At 45.8% G+C, this 16,035-nt stretch overlaps 7 protein-coding genes across 7 annotated transcripts in view; 4 read left to right on the plus strand and 3 right to left on the minus strand.

Moving 5' to 3' along the window:
* MOT1 (DNA-binding ATPase) overlaps positions 1-4,059 on the minus strand; it is a gene marked incomplete at both ends in the record, with an annotated part of 5,523 nt that extends 1,464 nt beyond the window's left edge. The window contains one exon of the mRNA XM_022611404.1: positions 1-4,059. This exon is cut by the window's left edge and continues 1,464 nt beyond it. Within this exon, the coding sequence (XP_022462124.1) occupies positions 1-4,059 (4,059 nt within the window).
* An 880-nt stretch (positions 4,060-4,939) lies between these two features.
* RPS9A (40S ribosomal protein uS4) lies at positions 4,940-6,030 on the plus strand (the record flags this gene model as incomplete). Its single annotated transcript, XM_022611415.1, has 2 exons — positions 4,940-4,946; positions 5,459-6,030. The coding sequence occupies 2 exons, from the start codon at positions 4,940-4,942 to the stop codon at positions 6,028-6,030; spliced, it is 579 nt and encodes a 192-aa protein (XP_022462125.1).
* Positions 6,031-6,701: 671 nt separating this feature from the next.
* On the plus strand, positions 6,702-7,564 carry RPL21B (60S ribosomal protein eL21; the record flags this gene model as incomplete). The annotated part of the gene is made up of 2 exons (XM_022611426.1): positions 6,702-6,712; positions 7,093-7,564. 2 exons carry the CDS (start codon positions 6,702-6,704, stop codon positions 7,562-7,564), a joined length of 483 nt encoding a protein of 160 aa, XP_022462126.1.
* A 346-nt stretch (positions 7,565-7,910) lies between these two features.
* Positions 7,911-8,639, minus strand: ATP4 (F1F0 ATP synthase subunit 4; the record flags this gene model as incomplete). Its single annotated transcript, XM_022611438.1, has 1 exon — positions 7,911-8,639. One exon carries the CDS (start codon positions 8,637-8,639, stop codon positions 7,911-7,913), a length of 729 nt encoding a protein of 242 aa, XP_022462127.1.
* Positions 8,640-8,918: 279 nt separating this feature from the next.
* Positions 8,919-10,127, minus strand: KNAG0A01930 (uncharacterized protein; the record flags this gene model as incomplete). Its single annotated transcript, XM_022611449.1, has 1 exon — positions 8,919-10,127. One exon carries the CDS (start codon positions 10,125-10,127, stop codon positions 8,919-8,921), a length of 1,209 nt encoding a protein of 402 aa, XP_022462128.1.
* A 223-nt stretch (positions 10,128-10,350) lies between these two features.
* Positions 10,351-11,208, plus strand: GPI2 (phosphatidylinositol N-acetylglucosaminyltransferase; the record flags this gene model as incomplete). The annotated part of the gene is made up of 1 exon (XM_022611460.1): positions 10,351-11,208. One exon carries the CDS (start codon positions 10,351-10,353, stop codon positions 11,206-11,208), a length of 858 nt encoding a protein of 285 aa, XP_022462129.1.
* Positions 11,209-12,599: 1,391 nt separating this feature from the next.
* On the plus strand, positions 12,600-15,863 carry GCR1 (transcription regulator GCR1; the record flags this gene model as incomplete). Its single annotated transcript, XM_022611471.1, has 1 exon — positions 12,600-15,863. The coding sequence occupies one exon, from the start codon at positions 12,600-12,602 to the stop codon at positions 15,861-15,863; it is 3,264 nt and encodes a 1,087-aa protein (XP_022462130.1).
* Positions 15,864-16,035: the final 172 nt, after the last annotated feature.

Genomic DNA, 16,035 nt, shown 5'->3' on the forward strand with positions numbered 1-16,035 from the left:
GTTTTCCCAGTGGCCTGTCAACGATGGAGGGCAAATGATCAACGAAGGAAGCGGTCTGCTTTCGTCCAGAATTTGTTTTTTATATTCCTCTTGTCTTAGGTATTGGTCACTAGCGATAATACAAATCGTTTGTAAAGTCTTACCAAGACCCATATCATCACAAAGAATACCATGTAAGTGGTATTTATTTAGGAATGCCAACCAATTGATCCCATCTTGCTGATATTTTCTTAGAGTAGCTTTAATGGCAACCGGCAACTTAAAAGGTTTTGCCTTTGCAGGGTCCATCATTTGTTGCAAAAAGTCTCTTTCTCTCTCACGACCAGCCATCAAATCATCAGGAAGGCCCTCTGGATCCGCGATACCTTCTTCTAATGGAACCAACTTTATGATGGATGCGAATGTAGTTGTTGCCAAGGACCTAATGTCGTGGTTTGAATCACTCATACGGCCCAATAAGGGAACAATCAAAAAGATAACATAGGGTAGGATATCACTCTCCATAGATAAGGATAGATGATATACCAGCTCAGTCACCCCTTGGCGATCAACGGTAGAGTCCGCATTGTTCAACAACTGCAAAACGTTTCTGATAATGAACGCCATTACAGCGACCGGGGAAGCTTTTGCAAGGTCTGCAAATGTGCGCGCAGCAGAGTATCGCAAAACCGAATAATTGGATCTCAAAAATGTCAAAAAGACAGGGAATCTAGTAATGATTTCATTTTCTATCAAGCTTTCATGCATGTAGGGGAATATAGCCCTCAAAACACCCATTGAATCTACAATAGACTGCCCCAGTTTTAAATCGCAAGGGTCTTGTCCCGAGAGTTCTTCTAATTTGTCCATTGGATCAAATATGACGCATTTCAGTTGAGGGATCACGTTGAACGTGTTTTCACCAAAGTCTTTGAACAATTTGCTCAATGCGTACAAGCCACCTTTACGCTTTAGTTGGGCTTCCTCAGTAGCTCTCATTAGATTTACATCTTCTTGGATCGTTAACGTGTTGTCTTCTTTGATCAACGTTAAGATAGACTCATTTTGAGCGAGGTTTGCAGAAAAATCAGGAACTACCGAAGTATCGACGCAAAGAAACCCGCATAAGTTTTTGACAATTTTGTTGGCGACGTTGTTCTTATTTTGCTTTATCAGTTCAGAGACTAAGCGCACCACAGAATCACCAGACATCGACTGCAACATTGCATTTTTCTCTTCCTTGACACTGTCCATCAGTGACCTAATGATCGGGTTCATCTTAGGAGGAATACCGGAAAACAGTAGGATAGCCGAAGCATAATTGGACAAAATACTACAGGAACGTGCCCTTATAGCGTCCTTGGTTGCCTCTATAGCCATCCGCACCCTATGACGAGCATCCTCCAAAGGTTTATTGGCTAGCAGTTTGTATGAGTTGCTCAATGATTTGAACATCTTTTGGTAGTATTCGTTGTACACTTTCTCTGCAGTTTCGATACCGAATGCTTGTGGGCCAGCTTCCGTTTCACCTTGTACAATAATGGCAATCCTAGGTAGTTTATGTTGCGGTAGCATGCCAACATCCACAAACGTGCCCAGTAAGCTTTGACATTGGGTACGCAAAGATTTTATGCTGAGAACCAGTTCTCTAAATATAGGGAGGGATTCTGGTGCTTGTAATTGGGCGTTCATTATTGGGCCGAACGTATCTGCGACGTATGAAGGTGGGGTATTATGGCCAGGGTTACGTTTCGACCACGCAGAACAAAACTCAGATACAATTATAGCCGCTAACATTCTTGGTGTTGCGTAAGGAAGTTCTATACAACTTGCAAGGACGTTGGAAAAGAATGATTGCAAAGTCGAATCTTGGAACATCGCTAACGTCAGCCCAAATGCCTTTGCAGATAGCGCCCTTGTATTTATAATGACATCGGGTCCCAGCAGGGTGATATCACCGGCAATCATTGGCGCGTCTATATTTATGCGTTCCGAACTGTTTGATTGTGGGATATCTAACAGTTGACTGCTCGTTTCTGATACGGTTCTCTTCCTTTCCGGATGCAACTGGTAACTTTGCGATGGTTTCAAAATGTACTGTGTTTCCATGCTATAGTTTTTACCATTTTCTCCAATGGGTGTATTCAGTAAATGCAATATGGGTTGTAAGTGTTTGCTGAAAACATGATCTATTGACTTTTCGGTGTGTTTTTGCTCGTAATCCCTCAAAAGTGAAACGTAGACGTCGAAGGACAATTGAAGAATCTCTGGATTCTGTTCCAAAAGAATGTTTTGGAAGAGCAGTCTAAAAATTTTACCGTTTAGCCAATTTTTGGTCGAGTCGTCCTTTATCGACAGGAATGCACGCAGTAAGTTCAGCACAGCTTTCCGTACGGAAGATATGGAATGGCGCAGAAATGGGTATAGTTTGGGCACCAACGATTTGAAAGACCACTCTGATGGGAACTGAGATGCCTTTGCCTTCAAGATATCTAGTACTTCTTGATGTTGACACAATTTCGCGAACAAATCCATAACGGAACCCACACTGGAGGAAAGATCATCTTCCAGATGTGTGAGCGAGGCCCAGATTGTCGTCACCACAATGTCTACCTTTTCGGAATCAAGTTTAACGAATTCAGATGTGATTGGGGTAAGTATCGATGCGGCTACACTCTGTACGTCATCGTCTGTTTGTCTTAGTCCGTAGAGTACAATATTCACGACATTCTGCAAAAGGTTGTTCCCCAGAAGGTACTGTGACTTGATACTAACAAAGTAACGGACCCCCAAAAGGCCACCATGCGTTGCTTCCCAGACTTTGTTGGGGAACCCTGTGACTATCGGGTCCTGTAGGACCAATTGTTGTAGTTTGTCGAATATTTTCAAAGAAAGCTCGTCGTTGCAGTGCAGTAGCAAGGCGGCCAAAGTCTGGGCTGCGGATTCTCTAACTGGAGCGACCACGATATCGTAAACGTAGTCGCCAAATCTATCCAATGCAAAAATAGTCAACAATCTCGCAGCCAGGTCCTCAAGCGCCTTCACGTTTCTTGTTTCGTTGTCGTGCCGACTCTTACCGACAACCCTGCTCACACTCACGGCGTGTTTCTTCATCAGTTCTCTCAACCCTAGAGTGGCACCATGTCTGATCTCCCATGAATCGTTGGTCAAGTTGTCCAACAGCAATTCGTATATACCTTGGAAGGGCCACACGAGCCCTGCCACTTTTTCGTGTTTTTCGAGGATGGGAGCGATCGCGGTTTCGACCATGATCTTATTTGGATCTATCTGGTCTGTTATCTCCATCTTCGGGTTGACCAACGTTGTTGGCGAGCTAGCGTTGCTGTTATCGTCGTCCTCTTGCTTCAGCAGCGATTTAGAAACGGAGCTCTCAGTGATGTCTATGGGTCTATTAGAGGAGGACTTCGCCTGTATCTTTTTCCTCCTCTTTGCCATTGCGAGCATCCTAGCAGATTTTTTCGATTTGGCCGTGTTGTTCTCCTCGTGCGTTTCACACGGTTGCTCCACGCTCATGCCATCTGACCCGACCGTGGAGGCGGATCCGGGCAACGTCGCGGAGCTCTGTTCCGCGTAGTCATTAACATTGACCGCAAGTAGGACCTTCCCGGACTTGAACAGTTCGTTGAGGTGCCAGTCCGAGAGTGAATTCGACATTGTATCGTCCTGGGACAGCAGACTGTCGTTATGTTCCTCCTTCAACTCTTGCAATTTCAACCTAATATCGTTTTCAAGTTTAATTTTAGCGTTCTCCTCGCCTGGTTCCACTTTGATAACAGTGGCACTTGTGTCAATGCTTTCTGACGAGACCTCATCACTGTTGGGATCCCATACTTGGGCATGCTTAACGATAGCACCGACGGCCCTTGCCGCCGTAACCCTCGTTTCCCACTTTTTGGCCAGCAGGAACGGATACACCCGCGAGAGCAAAGAGAGTATATCCTCCGGGTGCTGCTTCGCCAGATCCCCCATCTGGTCTGCCGCCACATTCCGTACTATCTTGGTGGAACCGGTCTCCAGCAGCAGCACCTGTCTATCCAGTCTCGACACTTTGGACGTCATCGAGGCTGTATGTGTGTGCGTGTAGGGTGTTTAGTAAATAGCAGGATACACGCCTTCCCCACGGATATATTATTATACTGTTAATTAATGGACCAATAATATCGCGCGCTGAGATTTTAGCCGCCGACAGTATATATTACAAAAGTTACCCTCCCTCTGCGAAAAAAGTACGAAATTTCTTTCTTTTTTTTTTTCGTGAAAAAAACCGATGAATTTTGACGGTTTTCGAACTCCTCTTTCCGGAAGGCTTTTATATACAGAGCGTGCCCGGGCGGGTGGTGCGTTTGTTTCCCTCGGCGCGAAAATTGCCCGTTTTGGGGCGGTGGGCGCGGTGCACGGGCGCAGGGCCGTTCTCGGCGCCTGGGCGGCCCTGTGAGTGAGCCCTTGGGGAGGGAGGGAGACTATGCCCGGTGGGTGGTACACCGAGGATGGGTGGTTACCAAGTGGGAGTGCAAGAAGAGTGGGGCGGTGACAGAGTGCATTGGGCGACGCGCCCTTCGATCAGCGCGTCTACGCGTCGTTTTGCTCAAAATAGGCTGTACAATGCCTTTTTTTATGTAAGCGGTGTCGCGATGAGCTTGTGTCATTGAATTTTGGCTCAAACCCTAAAAGGGAAGACTGGGACTGCACGACGAAGAACCCACACATCGTTGGTACGCCGTTTTTTTTATTTTTTCTGTTTTTTTTGTTGAAAAAAATGAAAAAAACAGAAAAAATTGTTTGCGTTTACCGTATTGGGTATTCTCGCGTACCGACGCAGAGAAAGGCATGAAAATGCACGAGAGAGTATATAATATTCCAATATTGGGAATACAGTACACTCATTGCAAACAGTACAAGACAACCAACCAAACCTCCTAACTAACAAAAATATACCACAATGCCAAGTATGTTTATACATCGTGCATTGTCTGTTTGAATACAACGGACAATGATATAGAAAACTATAGTTTTCTATAGAGGATCGGGCCCTCGTATAAAGTATTGGTGTTTTATTATCCCTTGGTATTTATCCTCTCAGTTATCGTGGATCACTTGTATTTCGCTGTTGAAAAATCAACTCTTCTTCCTTGGTAGATAGAACTTTGCACTGAACCCCCGACACTTCAGGTAAAGAGTACTCATCTATCTACTGCAGATATGGGAAGAATTGCTCGATAATTCTCTTTATTGCTCCCAGTGATGGCGAAATTCTTTGACACGTATCGTTGAGGACATATATCATGGCCTAATCCCATATTGTACGAATCCTTGAACCCCTCGAAAATGTTTGGAAGGAGGTGTGTGACGGCGAGTTATATATATCGCGATTCGCCGTCAATCCTTTCCCCACTATTTTCTCTCCCACTCAAATCGTAGTGTACTAACAACAAGTTACTTTATCGTTTTCATATTACAGGAGCCCCAAGAACTTACTCTAAGACTTACTCTACTCCAAAGAGACCTTACGAATCTTCCCGTTTGGACGCCGAATTGAAGTTGGCTGGTGAATTCGGTCTAAAGAACAAGAGAGAGATTTACAGAATCTCCTTCCAATTGTCTAAGATCAGAAGAGCCGCCAGAGACTTGTTGACCAGAGACGAAAAGGACCCAAAGAGACTTTTCGAAGGTAATGCCTTGATCAGAAGATTGGTGAGAATCGGTGTTTTGTCCGAAGACAAGAAGAAGCTGGATTACGTCTTGGCTTTGAAAGTCGAGGATTTCTTGGAAAGAAGACTGCAAACCCAAGTCTACAAGCTGGGTTTGGCCAAGTCTGTCCACCACGCCAGAGTCTTGATCTCTCAAAGACACATCGCTGTTGGTAAGCAAATCGTCAACATCCCATCTTTCATGGTCAGATTGGACTCTGAAAAGCACATTGACTTCGCTGCTACTTCTCCATTCGGTGGTGCCAGACCAGGTAGAGTTGCCAGAAAGAACGCTGGTAAGATCTCTGGTGACGCTGAAGAAGCCGCTGAAGACGAAGAATAAACACATCGATACTAATGGGACCACGGAACACGATCATTACATAAGGCATGGGATGCGCAGGGGAAGCAACCTAACTCTCACTATAGTAAATTTAAGGACTGTATAATATCATTTAAGTATAAACTAATATGCTGAAACAATCGTGTAATTTCAATCACTAGTAGACATCTTGCTTGCACCTCTTCACATAGATAGTTTTTGAACAAAATATTTGTGACAAAGTCGGACACCCATACATATACTACCAAATTGTTTTGCAATTTAGCTTTAGTTATGAAAATTCGATACGGAAGAATTACCCGAAAAAGAAAATCTTTAGTTTTTCTTTGGGTGGACATTCAAAACAGAGTGTTCCAACGAGCCTAGAGTGGAGCCCAGGCCCGTCCAGAAGCATTTACGCAGAAGGAGAACTGTGCCCCGCGCCTCTCCTCCAGGCGGGACAACTTTTGCCTGGACAGAAGTTTTCGGTCAGCTGGGCTCGCCAGGAATTGCAGTGCGGAAACGCAACGTCCTGGTAGTTTCACCGATCGATGGTCTGTAGGCAGAATACCGTTCTGGCGATGGTTCTAAGTGCTCTCCGGGTATTAATCGGTAACACATTACAACTGTTAGCCCTTGTGTTGCTAGTAGGATTTGCCAAAAGAGCAGTAGAACAACAATAATAAGCAAAAATGGGTAAATCGTATGCATATATACTGTCAACTACCGAATGAACTACTAGGAACTTATGGATTGATTTAGAGATGAACTTTGTTTCACGAAAATGGCATATGAAGGTAGCTACTACGCTAGCTCCAAAGAATGCCGCTACATGAGGATGATCCGTTTACACGATGGTTAACTTGATTCACTGAGAAGCCAACAGGAAGGTATTCTTACTAAATGGATAATTTTAGAATGTTTACAGTGAACAAAATAACGTCCAGTGTCCTAGTACCATTACAACCTAATATGAATGTTTGAATGTCTTTACTAACCGAATCACAATTTTAATTGAGTAATGCGCTGTTTCAATCAGCCGTAACTACCATTTTATTTTAACCCCCCCTCTTTTTAATACAGTCACGGTTACAGATCTCGTACTCGTTACATGTTCCAACGTGACTTCAGGAAGCACGGGGCCGTCGCCTTGTCTACCTACCTGAAGGTCTACAAAGTTGGTGACATTGTCGACATCAAGGCCAACGGTTCCATCCAGAAGGGTATGCCACACAAGTTCTACCAAGGTAAGACCGGTGTCGTCTACAACGTCACCAAGTCCTCTGTCGGTGTCATCATCAACAAGATGGTCGGTAACAGATACCTTGAAAAGAGATTGAACTTGAGAGTCGAGCACATCAAGCACTCCAAGTGTAGAGCTGAGTTCTTGGAAAGAGTCAAGGCCAACGCTGCCAAGAGAGTTGAGGCCAAGGCCCAAGGTGTTGCCGTCCAATTGAAGAGACAGCCAGCCCAGCCAAGAGAAGCCCGTGTTGTTTCCACCGAAGGTAACATCCCACAAACCTTGGCTCCAGTGCCATACGAAACCTTCATTTAATCTATTTTTTGGTGTATTATATACTGATATATTGTCTTTCCATCTGTCTCACCTTTTCAAATAAATATTTCGATAGTCATTCTATAACTTGATATATTTATATGTACAATTCCCTAATTGCAAATAACATGAAAATCTCTTCGATAAGAGAATGTTTTTGACAGTTGGAGTCAAGTTTATTGATGGTTACGTTATGATACATACATATATGCGTATATAGCATTGAGGAGTTGAAGAAAAAAAGAATATCTAAAATAGCACCCCATATCATGTACGATGTTTTGTAATGAGGTGGTTGTGTTCTCAGTAAGCGGAGCAAATAAGCTTTTTTTTCCAGACAAGATCTCTACTTCAAAGTACTAAACACTTTTTCCACGTCAGCGATGGACTGTTGTAAGATTTTGTCCTGGAATTTAGGGTTGTCCAGTTCTGATTGCACCTTGGCTATCAACGCCTCTACGGTCTTTCTCTGCTCCAATTGGCGCAGCGACGCCTCGTATCTGACCCACGAGTCCAAAACAGACCTAGCATGCTGAGCCAGGTCGACTTTCTGCTTCAATTCGAACGCCTTGGCCTCCAGCTCCACGGTCTCCTTCGAGACGTCGAACAAGACTTTTGTAATCTGGGAGACGTTGGTTAGCTCAGACACGGAATCGATTCTCTCCTTAACCGCGCTGACATGCCTCTCTCTGGACGCATTCAGCACATCTGCGACTTTCTTCATTCTCGCCTCTGCAAAAGTGTTATAAGCTGGAGCTGCAAACTTCGCCATCAGCGCCCCGACGGTCAAGAAACTCAGCAGCAAAATGGACTCCTCGTTGATCACGTACAGCTCATTAGATATCGCGTAGATCGCTGCCGCAGCGGAAGTCCCCAAGATCCCCGTCTTCGACAGGACACTGTTCCCAGGCAACGCATCGATGATCGACTGCGCCTTGGTCTTTGGGTCCTCTGGAACACCAGACTTCGAATTCACCCTCGTCGATACAGAGAAGCACCGGACTGTCCCACCAACAGCGGACCGATTCAAAAGAACCCTAGCAGTAGGTCTTAACGCCAATGCACGTAGACTCATCCCTTTTAACCTTTTGGAAATAATGTGTAAGTTGCTACCGTGTATATTCAGCACTGTTCTAACCAGACTTAGAAAGCACACGCACAGAGACAGACACGATAGACCAACAGATACACCTCTACCCTCCAAACACCAGCGACAAACAGAGGAGGGGGTGGGGAGTAAAGGCCCTTCAACTTCGTCACTTCTTCAACTTTTTTCAACTTTCGATATTTTTTTGTGGTTTCGAGAAACGCGATGCTGCTGCCAATAGTCTGATGTGATTGGCCGGGGATTTGTTCACAAGCTCTTGATGGTGTCTATGAGACTGGACATGTTCTTGATCGTCTCTGGGTTGTCCATGATGCTGTTCATTGCCATTGTGTCCGTCACCATGTTCGCCGAGGGGCTCGACGAGAGCGTGTGCGCTATGTTGTTGGCGTCTGTAGTCGTCGCTGTATTGGTAGTCGCCGCGCCCGCCGCAGTGGAGCTGTTTGATGCACGGCTGGCCGCCGCGTCTGCCGTGTACTCGTACTCCGACAGCGTGCCGTTCGTCTTGTGTGACTGGATTTTTGACAGTGCGGAGGCCTGCAGTTGGTGCCGTTTCTGCTCCTCCATTTTCTGGTTCTTCAACCGCAGCTGCTGTACGAGTTTGAGGTGGCCCTGGCGTAGCTTCAGCAGTTTCCCCTCGAACCCAGGCGGGAAGGACTCGTACAGGCCAATCTCCTCGACGTCTCTCTTGATGCTATCCAGCTGCTCGATGTCCGCAAAGAGCTTGTCTTGAGTGTCCACGGGCGGGTGCGTTACCAACCGCGAGATTCCTTGTTTCCTGCGCGGTTTGAACCCCTGGGATGGATGTGGAGCACCCGCAGTCTCAGTGTTGTTGGCACGACGAGAGGTCTGCGTTGGTTGTTCCGCCGCACTGTTGCCCTGTACATTCTCGTTCGACTCGTCAAAGTTGGAAACAGCGATATGCGGGAGCTCGGGCCCAGTGGATGCCTCTGGTTTCACCGTTTTGGAATGCCGCCTGGGCAAGTGTTGGCCACCACCCGAGGCAAGCCTGCTGTACCTTGAAGATGCGATATCGCTGTTGTCAAACTCGCACTGCACAAATATATCCGTGTTCGGGAGCGTCCGCGCCACTACTTTGTACTGCATATCGTTATTGATACTGTTACCTTCGCCGTCCTCGTCCTCATCGTCAGCATTACCCGCGTAATCCTCGTAATCGGCCTCCTCATCGACCAAACGACCACCATCCGTTGTCGTGCTCGTGGTGGTGGTCGTAGTGGCTAGCGGTGTTTGCATGTATTTCGAACCGAAAAGGTCCATATCTAAATCGTCCTCGTCATACTCTTCCTCATCCTCCTCACCCTCATCCTCGTTATCTTCTTTGTACCCGTCCTGTTCATTGGTAAGCACTTTGCTCACCCTACGGGACGGTACTGGGAGATGGAGTAGCACTGACTGACCCGTTTCAGACCCTGTATCCGTGAGGTAATTGGACATCTCTTCCCCCTCCCTATCTCCTCTACAAGCTTTTCAGAGTCGAGCGATGACCTGTTTCAGTCTTCCCCAAACAACTGCGATAAATTGCAATATATTATTATAGATGAAAAGTATCATTATCAGTTTTTCCCCACTAAGCGCGCAGAGGGTGAAGAAGAAGAAGAAGAAGTAAAGGAAAGAGGGGACAGGAAGGCTGTAGCGGAATCGTTACCATCAATCCACCATGGATGAGCAAGATGTGGCGAGACAGTCCTCCCAAGCAAACAGGTCTAGGAAACCTTGGGAACGTTTACTGTGGTTGAAACAAGAGTATCCTGACAACTACACTGACCCGAATTTCGTGCGCTTTATGACGACTTTCCCCCTGACACAGTACAATTACGACTACGAGGTGATCCGTCAAGATTTTATGAATTTCTACTTCATCATTTTGAACAAATGCTTTGTGTTTATCACTTTTGGTTACGTGTACGACTACGAGTACGACCCAGTACCACTGTGTGCCGCGGTGACATTTTTCACTGCCGCGTGGTCTATCTACCAGATGAGGGGTCAAGTGTTACAGAGCTTAAAACCGTGTGTGATAATCACATTTACACTGCTTACAATCTCCCCCGTGTTGAAATCGCTGTCGAAGAGCACGTCATCGGACTCCATATGGACAATATCGTTCTGGTTAACACTGTACTACCTGTTTACGGTCTTCAAGAGCATGGCGGGTACCAACAGAAGCCGGAACCTGAGCACCAATGTACTACTGATGAACGTGACGCTGCTTTCGTCGAGACTAGCGACCACCACGCAGGTGTTCTGCTTCTTACTCCTCTGCATCCAAATCAACGTGATTCTACCACGGCTGGTCAACCTGTCCAGTTTCGCAATCTCACTCGTCTCCAACGTCGTCGTCTACAGCTACATCAGTGTCACACTAAACATGCCCGCTACGATTGTCTTCGGCGTGTTTTCTCTACTGTTTATAGGCGTGCTGCCCAGGCTGTTCTGGTACTGGGAGACCTACTACAAGTGCCCCACACCCGAGGTGCTCTCCTTCTGGGACGCGAGCGTCCCCATCCTGGACTAGCCAGTATAGTGCCCACCCATTTACTGGCGCGAGTGCCCGCCCACTGCACCCGCACACCGCACTGTGCGCCGCAGCCGCGACGGGCGTCCTCTAAAACCGCAAAATGTGCCAAAACCGGCAATCACAATCGCATTTTTAGAGGAAGCCGGGTGAACCCCCGCGCCCCACCGGGTGACGGCGAAAACAACGGGGTTTTGCAGAAGAAGAAGAGGAAGAGAAAAACAAGAAGTTGAAGAAGAAGAAGACGACAACTACTACTACACGGCCCCATCAGGAGTAGGAGCACCACTGCTTGATTATCACAAGATAGAGGTGGACAGGACCCCGACAGCTATACACTACTGCTTGTGGGGTGTACGCTGATGACGACGACGACGACGGTGATGATGGTATGTTTGCTGGTTTGATTACTTACTTGCCCTTTTTTTTCAGTTGTGTCTGTGTAATTGGTTTGATCGCACATAAGGCTCCCCACCTACCTTTCTAAATTTAATATATTATTTTTTTTCTGTGCTTTTACAGTGCTTCCTTGTGGGTGTTGTTTCTGGACACAGCACTGTTATGAGACTTTTGAGTTTACGTGCCGCCATACTTGGTTTTTTTAGGCAGAGAGACTGAACGTGCTCTTTATAATTATTCTTCTTTTTCTTACTATTATTTTTTTTCTTTCTTTCTGAAATCCCGTCGTCCTCTATAAGTAAAATCAGTCCCTAAACCGGGTTCCCCAAGTATATCTCGGGTTGTTTGACCATTTCCTTCGACCTTTCCGTCTTTTTCCTTATTTTTTTCCCATTCCAGTTTATTTTTTAGTGGATGCTCGGAGTGCCACTACCACTATTTATTATAGGTTGTTGCTTTATTTGAGACGGGGTTTCGAGGAACAGGGGAAAATAAAATAAAATAGCTATCTCATCCAGTCGCGCTTACTCTATTCATTTTGGCCCTTAATTTTTTTTACCTGTTTGCTTCAGGTTTCCTCTATTCCTGTTCTTCATTCTTTTTTCGTTTCTTTTCTTTTTGAGATCTTTAAGGGAATAGTAATAGGGCGTTTCAGAGCAGGCTCACCGGTGAAAGACTACTAATAAACTGACCAACTCTCGAACTAAAAGCGGGGAACTGCTTTATTGTTTGCTTACCTGGTTTTTTGTTTTACGTTCTCTCCATTTAATCTTTTTTTTGTTTGTGTGTTTTGACCCCGCTACTCAGACATGTCATTAAACCCTCTCGACTATTATTACTATCATTACAATTTGGTGGAATCAGGGCACAAAAACAGACAAAACAATTCAACATAATTAAAACGGGACTCCCCAGAAGAATAAAATAAAATAAAAGAAGGAGCTTATAGAAGGAAGTGGGAGCAGAACTAACACTGGTCTCAGGTTTTTTACATGTACCATTCAAACCAATTCTCACAGTCACTTCAAAGTGACAGTAATGACACAGATCCCAATGACAATGCAAGTACTAACAAATTACAATCTTATCTTTCACAACAGGAACAGCAATCGCAGACAAGTAGTTCCCATACCACGGCAAACTTCTACGCCATAACACAGTACATCCTACAATCTTACTTCAAAGTAGAAATCAACAGTCTTTCGTCCCTTAGACTTATAGACATGATAGTGGACCAGACGTACCCAGATTCGCTCACTTTAAGAAAACTAAACGATTCAAACTCATACCAGACATACCAGTACTTCAACACTATATCCAGAGACCCGGACATCTCGAGGTGTCCCATATTTGCTCTCTCAGTATACTTCGTCATACGATGGTCGCACCCTAATCCATCCATTACAATAAACAACTGTAACTCAATAAAGTTGCTAGACGCAAATCTGATCACGTACGACTCGGACCCTCTTCAGTACATTCAAAACCACTTGAATGGGAATATAAACTCAACGGAGAGGATACAGCGGTCTACCGTGTTTGAACCGTCACGGGACTTGATTGATTTGGTGTTTCCCTGGTTACCAATGTTCAGGCAAGACATGCACCTTATCGATAGAACAAATTACAAGTTACACTCGCTGTGTGAACTGTTTGAGTTTATGGGTAGGATTATAGTACAAGATTTAAGATACTTGAACCAGCACGCACTGCTGCTACCGAACATCGTATCATTCATGTCCAAATTCATACCAGATCTGTTCCAAAATAGCAATTTTAGGGGAGTCAACAGTGCTGGAGCTTCTGTAAATAATAATATCGACTCAACGGCCAACGTCCCAGAAGATACAGGGGCGATCAACCCAATATTTAACCAACGAGCACCAGATGTGCCTGAAGGCAGTGACCCTTATATTCAAATGTTCAACGAAACGAACGACAAGTTGAACGAAAAAGTGGATACAAGGTTTTCAGAACTATCCCAAAAGATGACCACGGAGACAATACGACTGAGTCAGCAAGTGAATCAATTAAAATCAGATCTTAACTCGCTGACCTCAATGTGCACGCAAATCTTGCAAGGTCAGCGGCAGATGTTTTCGGGACAACTGAGCAATGCGGCGAACACGCCCTTGCCCACAAACCAGTACGGGAACTTTGCTTCTGGTTCACAGAACTCCCCCAATAATGGCGTGAAACTAGGAGGTATGTCATCACTGGACAGAACCTCTAACAATAATACATTCACCGGTGATGGTATAACAAATTTAGACGCACTGAATTCAGATGAGAATGCTGCACGCATGAACCAAAGACAAACGATTGCAGGTATGCCCCCCTTGGACAATTTTGGAGCCATTAATACACTCGGCCACCAATCACAAATGAGATCCTTCCAACAACCTCGCAGGCCATCTATAGGTTCCAACTCTAACCGGTTGTCTCCTCAAATAAAGTCGAATGCCCAAATACAGCAAGAGCTTACGAAGAAAAGGATGTTACCATTGCCTGCTTCCGGCTCCATGAGCGCACACGTTGGGTCCCCATTTTCACCTACATCGCCAGGAAATTTCACCACTGCTGAATCTCCTTATACAAAGAGGATCAGACTAGAAAATAAACCTACCCCATCACAAACGGCATTGGATATGCTGCTGTCGAGGTCTGTTCCGAGCCCGAAGCCCCCATTACCCACTACTTTCAGAAACGAAAGGACTGCCGAACAATCCCAAATAAACTCGCCGACGTTCCTGCTCAATCAACCTGATGCATCCGAATCAGATTCTGAGTCTGTTAGTATTACTTCGGAACCATTAATGGAGTCTGCTGAACAGCCAGGAAATGTGCAACATACGGGAGGCGACGATAGTTTACACATTAACGAACAATCGAAGCAGGCCAATTCTTACCCTACCAGTAAAGAGGCACATCCTCCTAGTGAGAGAACTCTCGGGAGTGGAGACCAACAGCAACGAAACAACAACACTGAAACTTCCGGTGAAGCACAATCAGCTGCAGATGTATTGTCGAATCAGCAACCCACGCTTGTCACAATGGGCACAAAACTCCCGATAGTAAATTCAGTGACGAATACGGCAGACAGCCCGCTCAAGGTAAACAAAAAGAAATCCTCTACAGGATCTGGTGATAGAGAAAATAAGAAGAGTGTCATGACTCCTGCTAAAGCTGGCCCGAACATGAACATCAAGTACAAGTTATCACGGGAGAACAAGACCATCTGGGATTTATACGCCGAGTGGTACATTGGGATTAATGGTCACTGGTCGATCAAAAAACTTATCGAGGAGTACGGTTACCGGCGTTGGAAAGTGAGTGACGATTCTCATTTTTTTCCGACAAGGAGGATTATAATGGACTATATCGAAACGGAATGTGATAGAGGTATACAGCTCGGGAGGTTTACCAAGATAGACCAACCAAGAGAGGACATCCGGAAAATTATTGTGAGTGATGTTGAGAAGTTCAGGATCAACAACGGGCTGACGTTGAACTCATTGTCCCTGTACTTCAGGAATCTGACAAAACGGAATGAGGAAATTTGCATATTCAAGGACTTCAAAACATGGGGGGTTAAGATAATGACGGATGAGGAGAAAACCCGGTACAGCAAGCGGAAGCATTTACACACGGCGAGCGGTGGCAGTGCGAAAACGCAAGAAGATGGCGAGTCGCCCGAAACTTACTTCAAAGATCCGCTCAATCTCGCGATGAACCCGAACAATTCGAACATCCCGTTGAAGACGCTGATGACCACTTCATCCTTCCGCGACAAAGTTTTCAGATTACAGAACACAAAGCCCTCGCCGCTGGCGCAGACAGTACCGACAGGCACAGACAGCGGGAACTCCTCTGCCAGTGACAGTCCACAGCCCACAGAGGAGGGACCACTACAGGGTTCTACCAGATCGCAGATGAACTCCCCAATTAAGGAACGGACAAACAACGACGACGGGATGCCTGCTGCGGGAGAGGCGGCGCCACCGCAACAAAGTGATCCCTCTGCGCTACAGAATGGAGCTGCGAGTAATGGCACGGGTGCAAGCGAGGGAATATCTGACGGTACGACGAATGGCGACAGCAATTACATTACCACACACTCCAGCTCTGGGACGCCGCAGGTGCCACCTACAACCATTGCAGACATCTCCCTTGGAGCGCAGCTAGTTCCTGGGAACGACTCACCGTTTTCCCCATCTTCTGCGACGGCCGTTTCGCAGGACAGTGCCCGGATGTGACTACCAGCGAGCAACAGTAATTCTTTATATACAATGCATTGATGTAGTTTATTATCCTTCCCGTATAAGTAATAGCATTTCCCCTTTGGGCCACAGAGAGCCCGTTCCGGTATTTTTCCCTCCTTTTCCCCTTTTCAGTGCAGTGGGAATTTGAGAGTCCATTTCTCGGTAT

This window comes from Huiozyma naganishii, chromosome 1 (assembly GCF_000348985.1).
Source record: "Huiozyma naganishii CBS 8797 chromosome 1, complete genome".
NCBI classification, from domain to species: Eukaryota; Fungi; Ascomycota; class Saccharomycetes; order Saccharomycetales; family Saccharomycetaceae; genus Huiozyma; species Huiozyma naganishii.